The following is a 23,818-nucleotide window of genomic DNA, read 5'->3' on the forward strand; positions in this document are numbered from 1 at the left end:
ATCCCGTGATACCATATTGTTCCAGTGACCTGGGATGCTGTACAACATTGATGCGTTCCTCTGCAGGTCCTTAATGCGCGCTACCACACGTACTCATGTTTACAGCGTCCCAGGTCCCCCTGTCTGCTGGAAGCAGTGCGTTATCATTGGATGTGTGTAATGTGTGTATCAAGTGTGTGTGTGTGTGTGTGTGTGTGTGCATGTGTGTGAGTGTGAGTGCTGGCTGGCTGGAAGCAGGGAAGGACTGCTATGCAGAAGACAAGGACCTGTAGGGAGCGTGCGCTAAGGATCTGGGAATGACGCAGATGTCCGGGGTCTGGTAAGTTTGATTTTCTTGGGGGGTTCTGCTTTTTTGGGGGCTTAAACTTACTCCAACACATGTTTCCCCAAAAATAAGCCCTACCTCGAAAATAAGCCTTAGTGCTTTTTTCTGGGCAAAAAAATAATACAAGGTAGGGTCTTATTTTCGGGGAAACTTGGTAGTAATAAATATATAAGTGCTAATGAATAAGAGGGCATGGGGGACCTGTCTGGTTCCCTTTAAAGCTATAGTTAAAATTGTGATTTTTTTTTTTTAAACTATGGTATTTTGGACATGGGAAGACCAGAGAAATTGTCACAATTACTGTTGGTGTAACCAGACAATCTTTCTGCCTCATTAATGGGATGCAAACTACCATAAAAATAGAGCCTATATCCTGCTGATATCTCTCATAGTCCAGTAACAGGAAGTTTGAATCATTTCCCTGCCGTAACCCACGTTGTTCCTGTTCACAGGAGGAGAGCTAATTTAGGTAATGACTTTTGATTCATTTCCATAATATATTAAGCCAGTAACAAAAGTTGATATCAGGTTTACCAAAACAAACATACAAAAATGTGAATGCAACATTTTACTGAAATGCCTATAATAAAAATGAAAATTAAAATATTTATGAAACGTAATTGTTTCTTTCTTACAGGAGATCCTACTGAACCACCCACCCACCAAGCCATTGAGAAGAAAATTCCACCCTGATAGCCAAGCGCTGGAAAATCACGACTTGTCCTCAGCATCAAGTGTGACCTCATCTGCTGCATCCTTAAAGTCTCATCCCGCTGTTCAAAAGTATGTTACGTAGTCTGCAGATAGTTATAAATAGCTGTGGTTTATTTCTCTGGTTTATATTTTGTTAAGATATTGACCTCCACTAATCCATAAATAACTGGCTTCATAATGACCTCCCTACTAGTGTCTCCATTCAGTCTACAGTGTTACCAAATCTAAATACTGGGTATTAAGGAGAATTTGCATCTAATTTCGTGTATAAATACTTTGTGTTTGCAAAAATAAAATATGGTGACCTTTGGTTGTTACATGTACATCTACAGTGAATGCTCTGATAGATAACCATCCAATATTACACTAAAAGTGACTTAATAGACTAATGTTCCATGCCCCCCAAATAAATCAACATACAAATGGTAAGAGAGAATTGAAAAACTAGAAATAAAAACTCTTTATGCTTTCTCAAAGAGGAGGCCTTTTGTCAAAATTTCAGTACTAATGTAAGTGTTAAAGGGAACCTGTAATGTCATTTTTTTAAATCAAACCACCCCCAATGTGTTTTAAATGATGCAATCTGCATTACTAACATGTTTATTTTGTTTGTTTGTTTTTTTTAAATCAAAATCAATGTATTTATTTGGAAAAAGCCCGCATCTATGACTAAAATACAAGGTGTTTACTACATTTACATAAGCATATGAACTCTTTTATTGAGTTTATATTGTTTTTTTGTTTTTGTTTTTTTTTTGTTATTTTTTTTTTTAAATCATATTAGTGATGCACATTGCATCGTTTAAAACACATTGGGGCAGTTTATTAACAAAAACGACATGAAAGGTTCCCTTTAAGGCCGGGTTAAAAAAAAATATTTTCAGTCTATTATTTTATCAGCATACAAACCAGTAGTAGGCTATGTGCTAATGCACATGAGTTTCCATATAGACCTAAGCATGCTCTATTCTTTCCAGTCACGCCTGCAATTTGTGGAGGTGACCGGCATGATTGTTGAAACGACTGTGTGGATAATGTGAACCCAACCTTAAAGGAATCCTTAGGTTGAATAAGTAAATATTAAGGTAGATTTTCCAGGCAGTACATACACAGGGTAACTCCTTGTGTTTCTATCCTCTACTAAACTACTTATACCCAATTTTGCCAGTTCCGTGTGTGGTTCTACTATAACTCTCAAGTATGACGTCCTCTGTCTTGAGGTTATATTTAACTCAGATCTTTCCAGAACTCCCTAAATCAGATCACTCGCTCGGTCATGTGACCTACACCTCAAGACATCTCTACAATTCGGCCTTTTCTTACCTTTGACCTTGCAAAAACTCTTACTGCTTTTGTTATTCAATCTCCTCTGGACAATTGCAACTCTCTACTAATTGGTCTACCTCATACTAAACTATCCTTGATCCAATCCATCCTGAATGCAGCAGCCAGGATCATATCCCTTTCCAACCACGACACCGATGCATCCACCCTGTGCCAACCATTGCACTGGTTGCCATGCGCTACAGAGTTTAATATAAACTTATCACTCTCACTCACAAAGTTCTCAGCAGTTGTGCACCACCCTACATCTCTTCCCTCATCTCTGTCTACTACCCTACCCACACCCTCTGTTCTGTTAATGACCTAAGACTAACATCCTCAATAATGCAATCCTAGTCCCATCTTCAAGACTTCTCATGAGCAGCCACAATTCTCTGGAATGCACTACGCAGGACAATTCAATGAATTCCCAGTAGGTACAGTTTTAAATGTGCCCTAAAAACACGTTTGTTTAGACTGACCTGTCATCTTACCTCACTTATCTAACTATTCCCATTTTTCCCTTACAAGATCTTCTTCAAAATCTGGTCCCTTGTATCATCTGTTTACGCCTTGCATGCACTTAATATACTGTATTTCTTAGATCAATGTAAAGTGTATTTGATGTGACAATCATTTTTTGAGAAACAAAAGCATAATTAATGTACTATATTGTCATAATGTATAATTGTAAAGTAGAAGAAACTACAGCACTCACCAACCTGCATAAAAAACTTCCTATTTTTTTCAAAATTAGTGCATAAACAGTCGTTTTGCATTCATCTATGCCTCATCTAACCCAGTAAGGCTATGTGCCCATGCTGAAGATGAGTTGCAGATATTTTCTGTAGGTAAACGTTATGGTCAGCAGAGAACCGCATATTAAAATGGGACACGCTGGAGTCGGTTTACCCACGATTTTACATGCGGACAGCTGATGAAAAACCTGATAAAGTTTTGGGGAGGGGGAGAGAGAGAGAGAGACTGAAGTGAGTCCTCCACCTGTGACTCATTTCAGTCACTCTGGTGATTTGCTGTCACAGGTGGAGGACTCCCGCTGTGGCCGCGGGTTACCTGAGTGACATCACCGCTGTTAGCGCAACTCACTTCAGTTGCTGTGTGGAGCTCACAGCGGGCAGTCATGTTCTATGGCCGCTAGCTGTGAACGTCACATGTAGCAATGCTGAAAGCATTGCGGGACCTCGTGTGGATTACGTCGGACCTGGAGGGCTGTTAGGAGGTTAATAAAGTGGTGAAAGAGGGTGGCTTGTTTATCTTTTATTTCAAATTAAGATTTTTTTGTGTGTTTGTGTTTATTTACTTCCAGTTACAGATTAGTGATGAGGGGTGTCTTATAGACGCCTGCCATAACTAATCTAGGACTTAGTGGCTGCTATGGGCTGCCATTAACTCCTTATTACCCCTATTGCCACCACACCAGGGTAATCGGGATAAGCCGGCCAAAGTCCCGGGACTGTCGCATCAAATGGATGTGGCAATTGCAGGCAACTGCTGGCTGATATTATTAGGCTGGAGGGCTCCCAATAACGTGGGTCTTCCCAGCCTGAGAATTCCAGCCCTCAGCTGTGAGGCTTTATCTTGGCTGGGTATCAAAATTGTGGGGACCACACGTCATTTTTTTTTAATTATTTATTATTGTACTGTACAATATAGACCCACCCACTGGCAGCTCTGATTGGTTGCAGTCAGACAGCTGTCACTCAGCGTTGTCTGACGGCAACCAATCACAGATGGGGAAGCAGTGAATATGGATGAGCCTAATGAGCGGGTGCAGTGAATATGTTATGAGGCTAATGAGCGGGTTGGGAGGGAGAATGAGATCCTGCGGGATCAGTGTGACAGCTGCATCAGTTATCGGTGAGTATGAAGTGGGGACAGACAGACAGACAGAGACAGACACTCAGGAATGGTTGAAATAACGCTGTGAAACCAGACTCAAACTGGCACAGTGTGAATACAGAAGCAAAAAAGAATTTTTACCAGCTCACCTGAGGTTGCTTCAATGAGGCTTTATAGCATTGCTGAGAGCACGGAAAAAGTCATGTGGTCCCATGTTCAAATGCAAGTTAAGATAAAGGTAATCCAGCTCTTCAAGTTGAGGTAGTTTTACTTATAGAAAAATAGCAATTTACGTGATAGAAAAGTTTAATGATAGAAAAGTTTAAAAAAAAACGCGTTTCGGCTGAAGCTACATGTTAGCCTTGTCAGTTGCAGTTTGCCAGTTGCAGTTTGCAACTGACAAAGGCTGACATGTAGCTTCAGCTGAAACGCGTTTTTTTTTAAACTTTTCTATCATGTAAATTGTTATTTTCCTATAAATAAAACTACCTCTACTTGAAGAGCTGGATTACCTTTTTTTAACATTGTGAATACACCTGCAGGTTAGCAGCCTTATTTCATGACCACATTGAAGTCAATGGGTGAAAAACGCTGCTAAACCGGACTTATAAGTGACATGCTACAGCTTTTTTCTGCATCAAAAACCAGACCAAAACTGGACGGGAATAAACCGCAGTGTGTGCACAGCAAATCGAAAAACCCATAGGCTTTGCTGGCGTCATGAGAGACATGCAAATTTTGATGCAGGTTTTTAAAAAAAACGCATGAAAAACCGCAGCATGTGCACAGGGCATAACTCTCTCCTGTGATATGTCCCTATTTTGGAAATAAAGGAAGTTTTCATGCAGCTTGCTGAGTTCTCCAATTTCTTCTCCTTTATTATTATGCTTCATTTATCTCTATATACGGGACACCACAGCTACTTTTTCATCCTTAGCCCTGACAGATCTTATTTTCCTACTGTTTGGGGTACTATTCATGCTGCAGCATCGCTAGCCGATGATAGCGATGCCAAGCACGATCGTACCCGCCCCCGTCGCACATGCGATATCTTGTGATATTATCAAACATTATCTCTACGGCAGCTTCACACGCACTTACCTGCTCTGCAACGTCGCTCTGGCAGGTGACCCGCCTCCTTCCTAAGGGGGCAGGTCGTGCAGGGTCACAGCGACGTCACACGGCAGGCGGCCAATAGAAGCGGAGGTGCGGAGATGAGCGGGACGTAAACATCCCGCCCACCTCCTTCCTTCCGCATAGCCGGTGGAGACAGGTAAGGAGACGTTCCTCGCTCCTGCGGCTTCACACTGTAATGCTGCCACCAGGGGGAGCCAGAGCTCTGCAGCAGATGACACTACACAGAGCAATGAGAACCAGGGAGGAAATGCACAGCGTTCTCATGCACTGCCTAATCAGCACAGCTGAGAAGCAGAGCATGCAAGGAATAGTCACACAGGCTGGGTCAAACACCGTATGGGCTGAAGCAGGACTGGAGGGACGAGCAAAAGCGGAGTCAAAGTCAGGCCAAGGTCAGTACCGGAGGAAGCAATAGAGTGGGGAATAGAAGGGGGGACACAGGACAGGAGAGACGACCAGGGGACAGAACACAGACAAGAGCACGGGGGCACAGGAACAGACAGATCAGGATATCACTCACAGGACCAGCAATCACAGGCAAAGCAGAGCTAAGCTTATAGCCGGCGCTGGTTCACTGGAAGTGTCAGCTTTTAAGGCATCCAGGGGCCGGAAGTGAGGCCTGAGAGAAGGCTCCGCCCCCTAGCCATGTGGATAGGGAGGCGAATCATGACAGTACCCCCTCCTCAAGGGGGGCCACCGGACCCCCAGGCTTCCCAGGATACTTCCGGTGGAAAGCCGCAATTAACCGATCGGCCCGCACGGAACGAGCCAGCACCCAGGACCGGTCCTCCGGACCGTAACCGTTCTAATGAATCAGATACTGGAGAGAACTACGAACCCAACGAGAGTCGATAATACGCTGAACTTTGTACTCCTCCTCACCGTCCACCAGTATCGGAGTCGGAGGGGTCTGAGAATCCACCACCGAAGGGACAAATGGCTTAATCAAGGAGGTATGAAATACATTGGGAATACGTAAGGTCTGGGGCAGTTGCAACCGAAAGGCCACCGGGTTGATCACTTCGATGATCTCATAGGGTCCTATAAACTTAGGGCCCAACTTAGCAGACGGAACCCTGAGCCTGATATTCCGAGTGGACAGCCACACTTTGTCCCCCACCTGAAAGGGGGGTCCCAGAGAACGGCGTTTGTCCGCTTGGCGTTTCTGGGACTGTTGAGCCGTCACGATGCACCGCCGTACCTCCTTCCACACCTCCCCCAGATGCTGAACGATGGAGTCGGCCCCTGGACACCCCGAATCCACTCTAGAGAAGGTCCCGAAGTGAGGGTGAAACCCATAATTACAGAAAAAGGGAGAAGTTCCCGTAGACTGATGGACTCTGCTATTGAATGCAAACTCCGCAAGGGGCAAAAACGTACACCAATCCTCCTGCTGAGCAGAAACCAAGCACCGCAGGATTTGCTCAAGGGTCTGATTCGTCCTTTCCGTCTGTCCATTAGACTCGGGATGATAGGCGGACGAGAAGGACAACTCAATTCCCAACCGCCTGCACAAGGCCCTCCAAAACCGAGAAATGAATTGTACCCCCCTGTCAGACACAATATTCAGGGGCAACCCATGTAACCGAACCACCTGGTCAATAAAGTGGTTGGCAAGGGTCGCAGCAGAAGGTAGACCGGAGAGGGGAACAAAATGTGCCTGTTTACTAAAACGATCCACCACCACCCAGATCACAATCATACCATTTGAGACAGGGAGGTCCGTAATGAAATCCATGGACAAGTGGGTCCATGGTCTTTCAGGAACAGGTAATGGAACCAGTTCCCCGGCCGGCCGGTTACGACATACCTTAGCAGGGGCACATGTAGCACAGTCAGACACAAACCGAGCAACATCTGAGTGAAGAGACGGCCACCAAAACAGTCGACCAACAGCCCTGTGAGTGGCTGTAACTCCAGGATGGCCACTAAGTACGGACTCATGGAACTCTTGAAGTACTCGTAACCGGAGGTGCAAAGGGACAAACAGTTTAGTGTCTGGAGAGGAAGATGGCGCTGAGGACTGGGCCTCCCTGACCTCAGCCTCTAACTCGGACGACAAGGCAGCGACCACCACCCCTCGTGGAAGAATGGAGGAAGGAGGCTCTGGAGGTGACACCGGGTCCAAACTACGAGACAGTGCATCTGCCCTCACGTTTTTAGACCCGGCCGAAAAGTAATACAAAAATGAAATCTAGAAAAGAAAAGAGCCCACCTCGCTTGTCGAGGCGTCAATCTCTTGGCGGACTCGATATACGCGAGGTTTTTATGATCAGTGATCACAGTAATACGGTGAACAGCACCCTCCAAAAAATGCCTCCATTCTTCGAATGCCAACTTTACCGCCAATAATTCACGGTTACCCACATCATAGTTCCTCTCAGCTGGAATGAATTTCTTGGAGAAGAACGCACATGGTCGCAGATTAGTCAGAGTAGCAGGGCCCTGAGAGAGAACAGCTCCCACCCCCATCTCTGAGGCGTCCACCTCAACAACAAACGGCGCCTCGAGGTCAGGCTGTACCAGGACTGGGGCGGACATGAACCGGTCCTTTAACTCAAGAAAGGCCTGAACAGCCATTTGCGACCAGTTCTGCAGATCCGCCCCTTTCCGTGTAAGGTCAGTCAATGGCTTGGCAATTTGAGAAAACCCCTTAATGAACCTTCGATAATAATTAGCGAAACCCAAAAAGCGTTGTAGCGCCTTGATATCCCTGGGTTGCACCCAATCCACGATAGCCTGCACCTTTCCTGGGTCCATTTTAAACCCATCACGAGAAAGGAGTAACCCAAGAAAGGCTATTTCCTGAACAGAGAAAACACATTGTTCAAGCTTGGCAAACAGATGGTTATCACGTAATCTCTGTAATACAGAGCGAACATGCATAATATGCGTATCTCTATCGGCAGAATAAATCAAAATGTCATCGAGATAGATGACCACAAAACGACCAAGAAAATCAGAGAAGATATCGTTGATGAAATTTTGAAACACCGCAGGGGCATTTGTTAGACCAAAAGGCATCACCAAATTCTCGATTAACCCCTCTGACGTCAGAAAGGCCGTTTTCCACTCATCCCTTTCTCTAATACGGATAAGATTATAGGCCCCCCTGAGATCTAGTTTGGTAAACCACCGGGCTTCAGAGAGTTGGTTGTAGAGATCAGGGATGAGTGGAAGCGGATACGTGTTTTTCACAGTAATTTTGTTTAATTCTCGGAAATCGAGACATGGCTTTAATCCTCCATCCTTCTTCTTTACAAAAAAGAACCCAGCAGCCACAGGGGAAGAAGAAGGACAGATATGCCCTTTACGTATACTCTCAGATATGTATGATTTCATAGCAGCCCTTTCTGGACCAGAGAGGTGATATAAATGGGCCTTGGGCAATTTGGTATTGGGAAGTAAATCAATGGCACAGTCATATAGGCGATGAGGCGGCAAAACCTCGGCCTCTGTTTCCGAGAATACGTCTCCGTAGTCCCTCAGGTATTCCGGAAGACCCTCAGGACTTACGGAGAACACAGGTACAGATTGCAAACACCTTTTATGACAAGCAGGACTCCATTTGACTATGGTACGACACTCCCAATCAATAACGGGATTATGTAACCTTAACCATGGATACCCCAACACTAATCCAGCAGGGAGATTGGCCATTACAAAACAAGAAATAGTCTCAGAATGCAGAGATCCGATCACCAGAGTAAATTTTTCTGTAGCAAACTGAATGAGGTTCTGAGGCATCGGTGTTTTATCAATTGCCAGGAGTTGAATGGGTCCTTCTAACCTCACTGTCCCTAACTCTAATCTTTGGACCAACTCAGAGTCAATGAAGTTCATAGCGGACCCACAGTCAACAAAGGCAGTAGCAGACCAGACCGACTCCTTGACCCGGAGGTCGACATTCAGAAGTATCTTATTGGAGGAGAGGAAAGGTACCTGATAGTCTGGGCAACCTCCTCGACCGTTACCCAGACTTAGAAGTTTCCCGACGACTGTTTAGCGGAGGGGCGAGCCGGGCAGTCTTTCCTCCAGTATCCATGGTGTCCACAATAGAAGCACAGCTTGAGATCCCGGCGTCTTCTCCTCTCCTTCTCATCTGGACTGATGGCTCCAACTTCCATCTGTTCCATAGCCGGCAAAGAAGGTGCCCTAGGTAGAGGGGGCAGAATCTCACGCATGGTTCCCCTTCTTTCCCGTAATCTGCGGTCCATACGAACTGCCTCCGTCATCGCATCATCCAAGGTGTTGGGAGGAGGGTGCAGAGCCAAAGCGTCTTTCAGTGAGTCCGAAGGACCTCTCCGGAATTGGCACCTGAGTGCAGAATCATCCCACCGTACCTCAGTGGACCACTGCCGAAACTCAGAACAATATAGCTCAGCAGTGTGGTTTCCCTGAGTGAGATACATGATCCTGTCCTCAGCCACCCGTACGCGGTCTGGTTCATCATATATCACCCCGAGGGAGTCAAAGAAGAGGTCAACCGAATGCCGTTCCGGGGCCGAAGGGGGTAGGGAAAACGCCCAGGTCTGGGGACCCCCTCTAAGTGACGACATGATGATCCCCACCCGCTGGGTCTCATTCCCTGAGGACCGAGGCCGGAGAGTGAAGAGAAGCCTGCAACTCTCCCTAAATGTCTGAAATAGGTTTTTCTCCCCCGAGAATTTATCAGGGAGCATCACCGTGGATTCTGGGGAGGCCAGTTGGACATCAGTGGGACTATGCTGTCCTACGGTTTGTGAGGTAACTGCCACCGAGGTGGCCCTCGCAGAAGCAGAAACCTCACTCTGCAGAATGTTGTGTGAAGCTACCAGGGTGCGATGCTCTGCAGCCAAATCCTGCACCAGCTGCGTAAGGTTGGCTACTTGCTCGCACAAAGTACTGAGTGGATCCATTACAGTCTGTTATCCTGCAAAGTTGGATCCCACTACCAAGAATTAAATGGCTTTTTTTTTTCCCCCCTATGGGAGATAAAGCCTATTGAGGCCGGCTATACTGTAATGCTGCCACCAGGGGGAGCCAGAGCTCTGCAGCAGACGACACTACACAGAGCAATGAGAACAAGGGAGGAAATGCACAGCGTTCTCATGCACTGCCTAATCAGCACAGCTGAGAAGCAGAGCTGCAGAGCATGCAAGGAATAGTCACACAGGCTGGGTCAAACACCGTACGGGCAGAAGCAGGACCGGAGGGACGAGCAAAAGCGGAGTCAAAGTTAGGCCAAGGTCAGTACCGGAGGAAGCAACAGAGTGGGGAATAGGAGGGGGGACACAGGACAGGAGGGATGACCAGGGGACAGAACACAGACAAGGGCACGGGGGCACAGGAACAGACAGATCAGGATATCACTCACAGGACCAGCAATCACAGGCAAAGCAGAGCTAAGCTTATAGCCGGCGCTGGTTCACTGGAAGTGTCAGCTTTTAAGGCATCCAGGGGCCGGAAGTGAGGCCTGAGAGAAGGCTCCGCCCCCTAGCCATGTGGCTAGGGAGGCGAATCATGACACACACACAGCGATGTGTGCTGCCTCAGGAACGAGGAACAACATCGTATCTCCTATTGGTGCAACATTATGGAAATGTCCGACACTACACAGATCACCGATTTATGACGCTTTTGCAATCGTTTATCGGTGCATCTAGGCTTTACACGTTGTGACGTCGTTACCGGTGCCGGATGTGCATCACTTTTGATTTGACCCCGACGATATCGCAGTAGCGATGTCGCAACAAACAAAGTACCCTTTAGTGTTTGGTGCCTACCGCTTTTTTTCTATTCTTTTGGACTTATTATCATAGTTTATTTCAGAAGTATGGGTTCAAACCATGTATGAGCCCTCTCTGACTCTTTTGGAGTTTCAGTCTAAAGTCCTGAATATGTGAATCAAACGTGACCCTAAAATAGCAACACACTTTAAGTAGACAGAGTCCAAAATTTTGGGTAATAGACAAATAAAGAAAGCTTTTGTGTGCAGTTTACCCACCTTTTTAAATGGATACAATTCAAAAATTGTAAAAATACGCAATTTGGCAATCTATCATTTGTCTAAATCCACTTCATTATTTAACGCTAGTGTTTATTGTTTGTTGCTTAGGTTACCAGCCACCTTTGCAATTTATTAAAGGTGTGTGGTCTCCTATGGAAGGAGCACTGTAATGTGGCACTGGGCTGACTCACCCTGGTCTCTATCACTCCTCCATTTCCCAAGGTGACTAGGTTTTAACCTTGTCCTTTCCAAACATGAGTCTATATTAGAGTAAAAAGGAGGACAGTGGCCTCTTGTGGTCATTGATTGGTAGTACAACCAACAGGGAAATTAACACGTTATCACAGGAAAACAGAAATACAAATATTACACTTGTATGATTGGTGTCTTCAGGGGGTATGCGATAGCCTGGCCACCTCCTTATAGCACGACGTTTATAGTCTCTATGCTGTATAGTTTGCAATCATAGATCTGCAGTTGGCCAGCTTGCTGGATCCTACCAACTTCAGTGCCCCTGCCTTCCTTCAATACTGCAGGGGCTAGACTATCTCACATAGTTTCATTGGAGAGAGCGCAGTTTGAGCACTCGATGTAACCATGCCACTGGTCTGAACTGTCAGTCATCAGGACCACCTCCTCAACAAGCAAGAAGATAGGGTTAGGGAGTGATTCTGATTATTGAAAGTTGGACAACTCATTTAAACGACACTGATGGAAAAAAGTCAAAAGATATCCAAAACTTAATGTTTAAACTCTGCCTAATCAAAGGCTATGGTTCCGATTCATTAAGATTAGCATTTCATTCACCAGTCTTAATGATGAAATAAGATGCACCAAATTCATTTAGAGGCTAATACCATTTAATGAATTTGGTGCATCTAATCACTGTCATGTGCCTCCATGCACCTTACATGGACTGGGGTAATAATTCTGGCATAAGGCACTCTTCAATTTTTAATTAATTTGTTGGCAGGAATTGCCATGCCCCATCCTGCCCCATTTTAGTGAAGCTGGCTGAAACTGACATGAAAACGCAAAAGGACATTTGAATGTGTAAATGCCAGTATTCTTGTGTAATTTGATGAATTGGGGTCTATGTCTCCATCAAGGGCACCTCTGTATTTTGGAGTGGGTGCTTAAACATGGTTTGAACCCAGTCTTCAGCTGTAGTCCTAGAGAATTTTCTCTTACACCTATACTTGTACAAATGTTAACTACCCGTCACCACCACTATACTATTCTATAGGGGTGGACATATCATTGGTGTTACCTGTGCAGCTGCACAGGGGCCCAAGAAGTAAGGGGGCCCATTACAACCTCCAAAGCAGATGGAATTGTTCATTATGATGCGTTCTTTGGCTGCAAAGGGCCCATATATTGTTCTTGCACAAGCGCTCCTTTCAGTCTGTGTCCACCAGTGTTCATCTGTATACTGCAATTCATACTTAGGTCAAGAAGCGCCATATACAATTGCCAACAGGCACATTTTTATTTAGAATGTCAGACAGTGTATAAAGCCACAGGTTTCTTGAGAAGAAAATCATTGTGATTTCAGGAATGGTCATCTGAAATAAGCTGGTGTATTGAAATGCAATTACAACATGAAGGTTACCAAATGTTACACAATTGTATAAAACTACTTTATGCACCCTTGGAATCATAAATGTGATATAGTATCATAGTATCATAGTATCATAGTTTTTAAGGTTGAAGGGAGACTTCAAGTCCATCTAGTTCAACCCATAGCCTAACATGTTGATCCAGAGGAAGGCAAAAAAAAACCCCAATGTGGCAAACAAGTTCCAATGGGGAAAAAATTTCCTTCCTGACTCCACAACCGGCAATCAGACTAGTTCCCTGGATCAATACCCTGTCATAAAATCTAATATACATAACTGGTAATATTAATTTTTTCAAGAAAGGCATCCAGGCTCTGCTTAAATGTTAGTAGTGAATCACTCATTACAACATCATGCGGCAGAGAGTTCCATAGTCTCACTGCTCGTACAGTAAAGAATTCTCGTCTGTGATTATGATTAAACCTTCTTTCCTCAAGACGTAGCGGATGCCCCCGTGTTCCAGTCGCAGGCCTAGGTGTAAAAAGATCTTTGGAAAGGTCTCTGTACTGTCCCCTCATATATTTATACATTGTGATTAGATCCCCCCTAAGCCTTCGTTTTTTCAGACTAAATAACCCCAAGTTTAATAACCTGTCTTGGTATTGCAGCCCACCCATTCCTCTAATAATCTTGGTCGCTCTTCTCTGCACCCTCTCCAGTTCAGCTATGTCCTTCTTATATATCGGTGACTAGAATTGTACACAGTATTCCAAGTGCGGTCGCACTAGTGACTTGTACAGAGGTAGAACTATATTTTTTTCATGAACACTTATACCTCTTTTAATACATCCCATTATTTTATTAGCCCTGGCAGCAGCTGCCTGACACTGTCCACTAAAGTGAAGTTTACCATCCACCCATACACCCAAGTCTTTTTCTGTGTCTGTTTTACCCAGTGTTCTACAATTAAGTACATAATCATAAATGTTATTTCCTCTACCCAAGTGCATGACCTTACATTTATCTACATTAAACTTCAATTGCCACTTCTCAGCCCAATCCTCCAATTTACATAAATCTCCCTGTAATATAAAATTATCCTCCTCTGTATTGATTACCCTGCAGAGTTTAGTATCATCTGCAAATATTGAAATTCTACTCCGCATGCCCCCAACAAGGTCATTTATAAATATGTTGAAAAGAAGCGGGCCCAATACTGACCCCTGTGGTACCCCACTATGTAGTGGTACCCCACTAGTATCTTGTGATCATAATTTAAAGGTGATCCAATTGTCATTACCTGTGGCATTGTAAATTGCTTATGAAATAAGCGCTAGACAAATCTGCAATCTTCCATAAATATTGAGATCTGTGCAGACTATCACATAATACTGCCAGAAGGAATGCCGTCTGTCACTGGCACCCGAGTAAAAGAGTGTTGTATATGATTAATTCACTTGTTTACACATTATAAGCAGTGAACCACATTGACTTTTCAGAGATGATATTAATACTCGGATGACGACAGTATATGCGGTGTTTCTTCCTTAATTGGGCAGCACCATGGTTCAATGGTTAGCACTGTTATCATGCTGCATTGGGGTCCTGGAATTGACATTGATGTGTATGTTCTCCCCTTACATGGATTTCTTCAGGGTTTTCCATAAATATACTAATTGGTAAAAAGAAATCATATAAAAACTGACTATTCACTGTTTCTATGGCCCCCTTCACATGTCAGTGATTCTGGTACGTACAGTGCCTTGCGAAAGTATTCGTCCCCCTTGAACTTTTCAACCTTTTCCCACATTTCAGGCTTCAAACATAAGGATAAAAAAATTTAATTTTTTGGTGAAGAATCAACAACACGTGGGACACAATTGTGAAGTTGAACGAAATATAATGCTTATGTGAAACATTTGTAAAAAAATAATAATCTAAAAATTGTGGCGTGCAATATTATTCAGTCCCCTTAAGTTAATACTTTGTAGCGCCACCTTTTTCTGCAATTACAGTTGCAAGTCGCTTGGGGTATGTGTCTATCAGTTTTGCACATCGAGAGACTGAAATTCTTGCCCATTCTTCCTTTGCAAACAGCTCGAGCTGAGTGAGGTTGGATGGAGAGCATTTGTGAACAGCAGTTTTCAGCTCTTTCCACAGATTCTCGATTGGATTCAGGTTTGGACTGTGACTTGGCCATTGTAACACCTGGATACGTTTATTTGTGAACCATTCCATTGTAGATTGTGCTTTATGTTTTGGATCATTGTCTTGTTGGAAGGCAAAACTCCGTCCCAGTCTCAGGTCTTTTGCAGACTCCAACAGGTTTTCTTCAAGAATGGTCCTGTATTTGGCTTCATCCATCTTCCCATCAATTGTAACCATCTTCCCTGTCCCTGCTGAAGAAAAGCAGAGCAGGCCCAAACCATGATGCAGCCACCAACATGTTTGACAGTGGGGATGGTGTGTTCAGGGTGATGAGCTGTGTTGCTTTTATGCCAAACATATCGTTTGGCATTGTGCCAAAAAAGTTCGATTTTGGTTTTATCTGACCAGAGCACCTTCTTCCACATGTTTGGTCTCCCAGGTGGCTTGTGGCAAACTTTAAACAACACTTTTTATGGATATCTTTGAGAAATGGCTTACTCCTTGCCACTCTTCCATAAAGGCCAGATTTGTGCAGTGTACAACTGATTGTTGTCCTATGGACAGACTATTCCAATTCAGCTGTAGATCTCTACAGTTCATCCAGAGTGATCATGGGCCTCTTGGCTGCATCTCTGATCAGTCTTCTCCTTGTTTGAGTTGAAAGTTTAGAGGGACAGCCAGTCTTGGTAGATTTGCAGTGGTATGATACTCCTTCCATTTCAATATGATCGCTTGCACAGTGCTTCTTGGGATGTTTAAAGTTTTACTAATCTTTTTGTAACCAAATCCTGCTTTAAACTTGTCCACAACAGTATCACAGACCTGCATGTTGTGTTCCTTGGTCTTCACTATGCTCTCTGTGCTTTAAACAAAACCCTGAGACTATCACATAGCAGATGCATTTATACGGAGAATTGATTACGCACAGGTGGCTTATATTTATCATCATCAGTCATTTAGGACGACATTGGATCATTCAGAGATCCTCAATGAACTTCTGGAGTGAGTTTGTTGCACTGAAAGTAAAGGGGCGAATAATATTGCACTCCCCACTTTTCAGTTTTTTTTATTTCTTACAAAAGTTTAAAATAAGCAATACATTTTGTTCTACTTCACAATCGTGTCCCACTTGTTGTTGATTATTCAACAAAAAATTCAAATGTTTTATCTTCATGTTTGAAGCCTGAAATGTGGGAAAAATTTGAAAAGTTCAAGGGGGCCGAATACTTTCGCAAGGCACTGTATGTTGCAGTTTTTATATGTACCAGAAATCACAGACATATGCAGAGTCATTATAATCAATTGGTCCAATTGGTAGTGTTTTGTCATTGACGTGTTTCCATGCGGCATACATGCATGTCCGTGTGTTCCGCACGGAGACAAGTCCATTTTTTTTCTGGCATCACTGATGTCCCACAGACCACACTATGGTGTGATCCATGAAACACGTACCAGAAAAACATGTATATTTAAAATTAAACGCATTTTAAGCTCAAGAAAACCAAGAATCCAGCTCTTCAGGTGAAAAATACTTCAGGTTTATTTTAACATGCAGTTAAGACAGATAGAATGACCAGCGCTACGCGTTTCAGGTGAAAAAAATCACCCTTAGTTAACATATTAGTTTTCACATTGCTTGAGTACCAAACAAGAAAAACAAAAAAAAACACATATATCAGAAAGTTACAATACAACATATATGATATGTGTGTTTCTTTATTTGATATGTGTGTTTTTTTTGTTTTTCTTGTTTGTTACTCAAGCAATGTGAACAACTAGTATGTTAATTAGTAACATTATAAGAACCTTGTAGTACCTGCTTACCAGCATCATGATTAAGGGTGATTCTTTTCACCTGAAATGCGTAGCATTTGGTCATGCTATCTGTCTTGCCTGCATGTTAATAATAAACTTGAAGTCTTTTTCACCTAAAGAGCTTGTTTTTTTTGGATTATTTGGGTCGTGGCAGTGCCTGTCTGTGCTCCAGGGAAGACGCTAAAAGGAGTGGGTGCACACACGGTGAGCTGAATATTATATATACTGTATATGGACTTTTTAAACTCTCCCACCTCCAGCGATGCAGTCTTCCGCCGCTGCTGCCTGCTACTACCTTGGCTAGCTAATTATGCTCATGCATATGCATGGTACAGCCGACCCAGAAGTAACAGCAGAGGGCAGACAGCGGCGGCTGGACACAGCAATGCAGGAGAATTCAGTACCACAGACAGCAGCGGTGTGGACAGGTGAGTGTAAGTGCCTGATCTCGATGTATTATCACGGATAGCACACGGAGAACACATGTGTGCCAAAATCATATATACCTTTAACACGTCAGTGAAAAACGTGTGTGTTTTTCACTGACATGTGAAAGAGGCCCCACACTGTAGTCTCTTTCCCTGAGGCGGCGGTGACACCACCGCTTTAAAAATTATTCAAGCAGTGAATGAGCATTTTGCATATTCGACAGGTAAATGTTAGGCTGTGCAAAAATCTCATTTAAAGAATGTACCTAGGAACTCTCATTCATGTTAATCTTGCAGTGTAAATGCACCTTTAATCTAACAGGCTCTATCACGTCCTTAATCTTTATAAAGCTCTTTATGAAGTCTGTGATAATACCAATCTGTGATTGAAGCATCAATTTCTGTGTAAGCCATTTTTACAAAATAAATTATAATAACATATTTACTTGTTATCAACACTTCTGGTACAAGGGTATATTCTTTTGGATACACATGGATGTACTCATGCCTATGATAGAACATTACGTACTGCATGTAACAGGCTTTCCTATTTTTTTCACCATGAGACACAATTGTGGCCACTATTGTCCTTTTTTTGTAGCTTTGATAAAATACATCAACTCATCTAATCCAAATGGTCCTTTTAGGCATTTTCTGTTTCCTTACACATTTGCTACTCAGCAATCTGCAGGCAGCGGTGGATGTGCTGACCAGCACTTTCAGTTAGATAGAGCTGTAAGAGCACACCATTATCATCTGCTTGTAACCTAGTTTAATCCAGTGAACAAAAAGCCTGATTACTGTAGATTATCCCTGTTCTAGGAAACGGACATAGTTTTTATCCCTTAGACTATTGCAGCCATTAGCCGAAGTGTGAGATGCTCCATTGAATAAGTGAAAGCATATTTCCAATGAATAGATATTGCATCATAGGCAGGCTGTGTTACCCAGTGTGCTGACTGCGACATAGCCTAGTGATTAAAACCATTAAAAAGCCCTGCAAATAAATCCAGCTCGCTCAGCAATGTATCACGGAGCTGTTCTTAAATTAAACAAGAAGACATGTGATGCTTATTAGGGATGGAAACCATACCCGAGCATTGGCCAAAGGTGACCGTAATGATTGATTTTGGTAAAAAAGTGTTACTATCATAGGAAAGATGTCTTTCCGTGGCAATGATCTCATCTTGACTGGATGCCAGGAACTGTAATGTACCAAATTTATTACTAGGTTTAATAAAATAATCTCACTTTATGCAGACAAGCATTTGCTATCTTTCCGAAATGTAATGCAGACACATGGAAAACTCAGGACTAGGGGAGGTACTCATTTTATTCACCACATCAAGGCAATGGTACAACATTTGGCATTGTTCTATGAGGCTGTGGTGCATGTATTGTCAGCTAATTATCTCCATGTGCTATGTGGGTGTGTGGTCCTCTGGATTTATCTTTGGACTGGTCTCTATGTACGTATCTTTTTTTTTTTTTTTTTTTAGGCAGCCTTCCAAGCAGAAGAAAGCTATCCAGACAGCCATCCGTAAGAACAAGGAAGCCAATGCTGTGCTGGCCAGACTCAATAGTGAACTTCAGCAGCAACTCAAGGTGAGGAGTGGATTCATTGTAACAAATCTATTATGACTTTATATATAAATTTACAATTTACTAGCAAACATACAAATAAAATTGTTTAATTATTTAAAGATTAGTTTTTCCCATCCCTCTTTCCAAGAACCATAATTTTTGTTTATTTTTCTGTTGGCACATTTTTGTGCCAGGCGAGTGATAGTTTTCAATGACTGACTCCATTTGTTTTCTCATATAGCGTAGTAAAAAACAGGAAAAAACAAAATACAAGCAAGGTAAATTAATGGAAAAAAAATTCAATTCCGTCTTTGTTTTTTTTGGGTTTAGCTTTTACGACATTCACTGTGCGGTAAATATGACTTTGGAACTTGATTCTACAGGTCTGTTCTATTACAACTATACAAATTTGTTAAGGTTTTTATATTTTAGTTTAAAAAAATTAGAACTTCGTGAAAAAAAAAAATAAGCTGGATCTGTGTGAAGGCTTGGTTTTTTTTGCACGGCAAGCTGGTATTTCTATTAATAACATTTTGTGGTACATACAATGTTTGGATAGCTTTTCATTGCATTTTTGGGGGTATTGTGATGCCCAAATATCTCCCATATTGGTGTTATTTTTTGCTTCCATTTTGGCCTTCACTGTATAGTATAAATATTTGTACTTTTTATTAGTCTAGACAATTACTCATGCATCAATACCAAGTATCTTTTTTTTTTTAAATATATTTTTTAATATATTTTACATTTTCAAATTTTTCCCTATAGGGGACTTGAACTTGGATCACTTGATTGCTTATGCAATTCATTGCAATGCCAAAGTATTGCAGTGTATTGTGAAACTGATAATCTCCTGTGAAACCCAGCTACAGGCTGGGTATTTTATTAGAGATCTTTCATGGACTTCACAGAGCCCCCAGCAGCCATCACAGGTGATCAAAAGTGTGGGCCGCCATTTTGAAGCCTGTAAGTGCTACTATCATGGATGACAATGGCATTTAAAAGGTTAAAATGGTGCAATCAGAATTAGCTTTGCTCACATCAATACATCAGTTATGTCTTTGTAACACAGCTGGTACCCACACTGCATACATTGAGCGTTCTCCATACATTAATATCACTGCCATACATGAACGGTGGCCATACATTATCAAAGTGAACCTGTCATGTGCAATATGCACCCAGCAGCAGGAGCTGTTCTGGATGCATACTGCTAATCCCTGCCTAACTGTCCCTGTATACACTAGCACAGATTAACAGATCTTTAGAAAAAGTATTTCTTAAGATCGTTTATTAAATGCTATTTAGGCAAGGGACTAGTCACAAGGGCGTGAGTTCCCTTGGCTAGTCAGCCCCCTTAGCATGTTAGCATGCCCCTGTGGGAGTACTAACATGCTAACGAATGTGCATAGATGCTGCACATACCTCAGTCTTGATGGCAGCCGGCAGAGGATGGATGCGCACTGTGTATGGTCTGGAGTCCCCGGGACTTCCGGTCATGGGCACTATACCTCACTGAAGCCGGGAAGCTTACACCCAGCATCAATTTAGTGCGCATGATCGGAAGTCCAGGAGACTCCAGATCATGCGCAGTGCTCATCCATCCTCCGCCGGCCGCCATGAAGAGTGAGAAGTCTTGTGTGGTGAAGCTGTGCATTCATTAGCATGTTAGTACGCCCACAGGGGTGTGCTAATATGCTATGTGGTTCGGCTAGCTAAGGGAAGTCACGTCATTGCGATTAGTCATGGACTTCATTAGCATATAAGAAACAATCTTACAAATACCTTTTCTAAAGATCTCTTTATCTATGCTAGTGTATACAGTGACAGTTAGGCAGGAATCACTAATATGCACCCAGAAATGCTCATAGTTGTGAGTGCATATTGCACCTGACAGGTTCCCTTTAAGGGGTTAATAATTAATATAGTCAATTACATAATCATCAATTCCCTCATTTATTCCGATCATTTGAAGTGTAAAGAAGGTATCAGATGCAGTATTCCAGAATGTTTCGGGAACATTGGGTAGAAAAAAAACAGGTGACCGATTCCCTTTAATAATTTTGGTCCAAATCTCTCAAGCTATCTTTTTTCTTAGACAGGTTTAGTATTTTTTCAAATAGCATTCTCACCCATGTTATTCTATGGGCTTGTGCACCTGTCCAATCTTTTTCTCAAACCTAGTGGTCCGAGGAAAAAATAGGTAACATGTCCGATTTTGATGTGAATGTTGGATCAAAATCGGCAATGTGTCTATGGGTCCGTGGAGAACATTGGATGACATACAAGTGCAATCCGATTTTGACAGACTGACATAATGGAGAAGGTGGAGAAACTTTTTTTTTCTCTCTCCACCTCTGAGAAAAACGGATCCCATTCTGATTAAACTCTAACAGCCTGGTTAGCATAATTGGACTGTTTTTCTCGAATGGACAGAAAATGGTCATGTGCACATATGTTAGCAGTGTCTTAAGAGGGTCGAGGACGGATTACCTCTGGTCTTTATTACTGTATCTGTCAATGATATATCTGTATATTTTTAATATTAGGAGATAGAAATAAATTGAGATTTACTTTCTTTCTTCTTGTACATCATAGGAGGTCCATCAGGAGAGGATTGCATTGGAAACCCAACTGGAGCAGCTTCGTCCTCTTACCGTGTTATGACCTATGGCTCTCTTAAACGCGTAGAAGAAGTACAAGGATATTCTACTGTGCACGCATCTTGTAGCCTTTTTGTCATTTTTGATGTGCTGAAGATTGCTGAAGCAGATATGGTGTTTTCCAACGTCATGGTTTACAACAGCAAATGAAGACAATAAGTTTATTTTGATGCCAGTCATCCCAACTGATGTACTACAACTCATTTAAATCTTGATTTATACCAGCGCATATGGACCAAGGAGCCTGAGTTTATAATGGTGGTTGGATATCTAATAAGACAACAAAGTTCCAATGAAGAGCATCCATTCTCACACATAGATAGATGTGTGGGGAATTTGTTGAATGTAAAGTAGAGCATTATATTAAAATGTAACTTTTGGATCACACTGAAATAAATGTTTCCTTTTAATTTTAGAATTCTAAGACATTGGGGATATTTATCATGGCGATTACGCTGTAAATTTTATGCAATGTGTGATCTTCGCATGTCATAAATGCGTTCACCAAATTTATCAATACTTTATCAATGTTTTATGCCATTTCATAAACTGTTATTTTTATGAAAATTATTAAAGATAAGAAAAGTGGGCGCAAGAATAAAGTACTGTACATATTTATGATTTCATTTTTGTATAAATATTCTACAGAAGTCAAAACTGTATTTAAAGCCAGGAACAAAATATATTTATGTTGCAAGTAGAGATGTGCAAATAAATTAGAGTGGAATTGAATTCTACTCAAATTGTACAAAAATCTACATTCACCAAAATGTGGATTTTTTTTGTTATTTGCTTCCATGCGGATTCAGTTGCATGGTGAATGGTGAAAATGTTTCAGAACTGGACAAAGCCATCCAAATATTTTTCCTCACCGCCATCCCTCCAGGCCTCATCGTGTCTTTGGATCACCATCACCCTTGGTCGCGCTGAAATCCTCAAGCCTCTGCATTGCTTCCTGCATCTAGCAAACCCTCGGTCTTGCAAATGAGGCTCAAGGCAATCTGAAGGCACGACGAAGACCAAACAGGGGACTGTGAAGTGATCAGTGAGTTGAGTATAAAAAAAAAAATCATTACATACTATATTTATTATGCTCTGGAGTCTCCCCTTATAGAATTTGCCAGGTATAGCCATGCTAATAGGTGAATTAAAATTTTGCCTGATCTGCTGATCTCTATAGTCGCAACCTTAAATAAGGAACTGTACTTGCAACCAACTTCGCATATTTCAATAGTACAGGAGAATATAAAAACTTTGTAATATATTTTATTTGAGAATTTTCATTTTTTTCTTCACTTTTAAGCCACTTCTTCAACCTTGCATCATATTACCACCCTCCGCCTCCTGAGCTTATTTTCCACTCTGGAAAAAAACATCTCAAATCCATGTTGGACTGTCAACTCACTGTGGCTACACACCCTATTATATTCTATGGAGAAGGGAAGAGGAGTGAGAAACAGAGTGAGAAAACAGGGAGACGAAGACATAGAAAGATCATGCTGAGCTTTCTAACAAGTCTTTTACCTCATTTCAAAGCAGATTCACATCCATACAGCTCAGCACTATTACAGTATGTCGTCCATGCTTCTTCTTCTCTCTATATGCTAAAAAGGGAATACAGTGCAGGAATCTCTCTCTTTGTGCTGTGCTATGTATGGGACAGATCAAAGTATTCAGTCTTTACCGACTAGATCAGTATCAAATGCAAATTTAGAGAAATTGCATGCAGAGGGGAAAACTGGTAAAATTGCAAGATACAAGTCATATAATATCCAGAAATGTGTTATTCCTTTTGTGCATACACAGAAACGTTTTTCTGAAAAGTTACTTAAAAGTATGGTTATCCTTTAATTTTTACCACATCTCAACCCTATCGAGCATTCATTTCACATGCTTAAGACAAATACGAAAGACCCACAAACAAGCAACAACTAAAGTCAGCTGCAGTAAAGGCCTGGCAAACCATCACAAAGGTGGAACATCCATGGCTTCCAACAGGATATTTAAGTTCAACCCCTTTAATTAAACTTGAATTCTACACTTCAATTGCATCTCAGTTGTTTCATTTTAATTAAAAAATAGGGGTATGCAGAGGCCAAATCACTAATATTCAGCCACTATCCAAATATTTCTGGACCTAACTGTATGTAGTGGCTGAGTTGAAGAGAGGAAACTAAGGAATTGCCCCAAATTAAGCTAACATTTGCTAAACGTGCACCATTATGCTTGCTTGTATTTTATCAGGTAATGGGCATTTAGAAAATTTAGAAATG

At 42.2% G+C, this 23,818-nt stretch overlaps 1 protein-coding gene across 2 annotated transcripts in view; it reads left to right on the forward strand.

The window, feature by feature from the left end:
* REPS2 (RALBP1 associated Eps domain containing 2) overlaps positions 1 to 22,164 on the forward strand; it is a 293,374-nt gene extending 271,210 nt beyond the window's left edge. For both annotated transcript variants that reach the window (XM_075336286.1, XM_075336285.1), the window contains exons 18-20: positions 963 to 1,108; positions 18,798 to 18,903; positions 21,481 to 22,164. In XM_075336286.1, coding sequence (XP_075192401.1) covers positions 963 to 1,108; positions 18,798 to 18,903; positions 21,481 to 21,549 — 321 coding nt within the window. In that variant the 3' untranslated portion in view covers positions 21,550 to 22,164. The remainder of the gene's footprint in view (positions 1 to 962; positions 1,109 to 18,797; positions 18,904 to 21,480) is intronic.
* The last annotated feature ends 1,654 nt before the right edge of the window (positions 22,165 to 23,818 follow it).

This window comes from Anomaloglossus baeobatrachus, chromosome 2 (genome assembly GCF_048569485.1).
Source record: "Anomaloglossus baeobatrachus isolate aAnoBae1 chromosome 2, aAnoBae1.hap1, whole genome shotgun sequence".
Classification (NCBI taxonomy): domain Eukaryota; kingdom Metazoa; phylum Chordata; class Amphibia; order Anura; family Aromobatidae; genus Anomaloglossus; species Anomaloglossus baeobatrachus.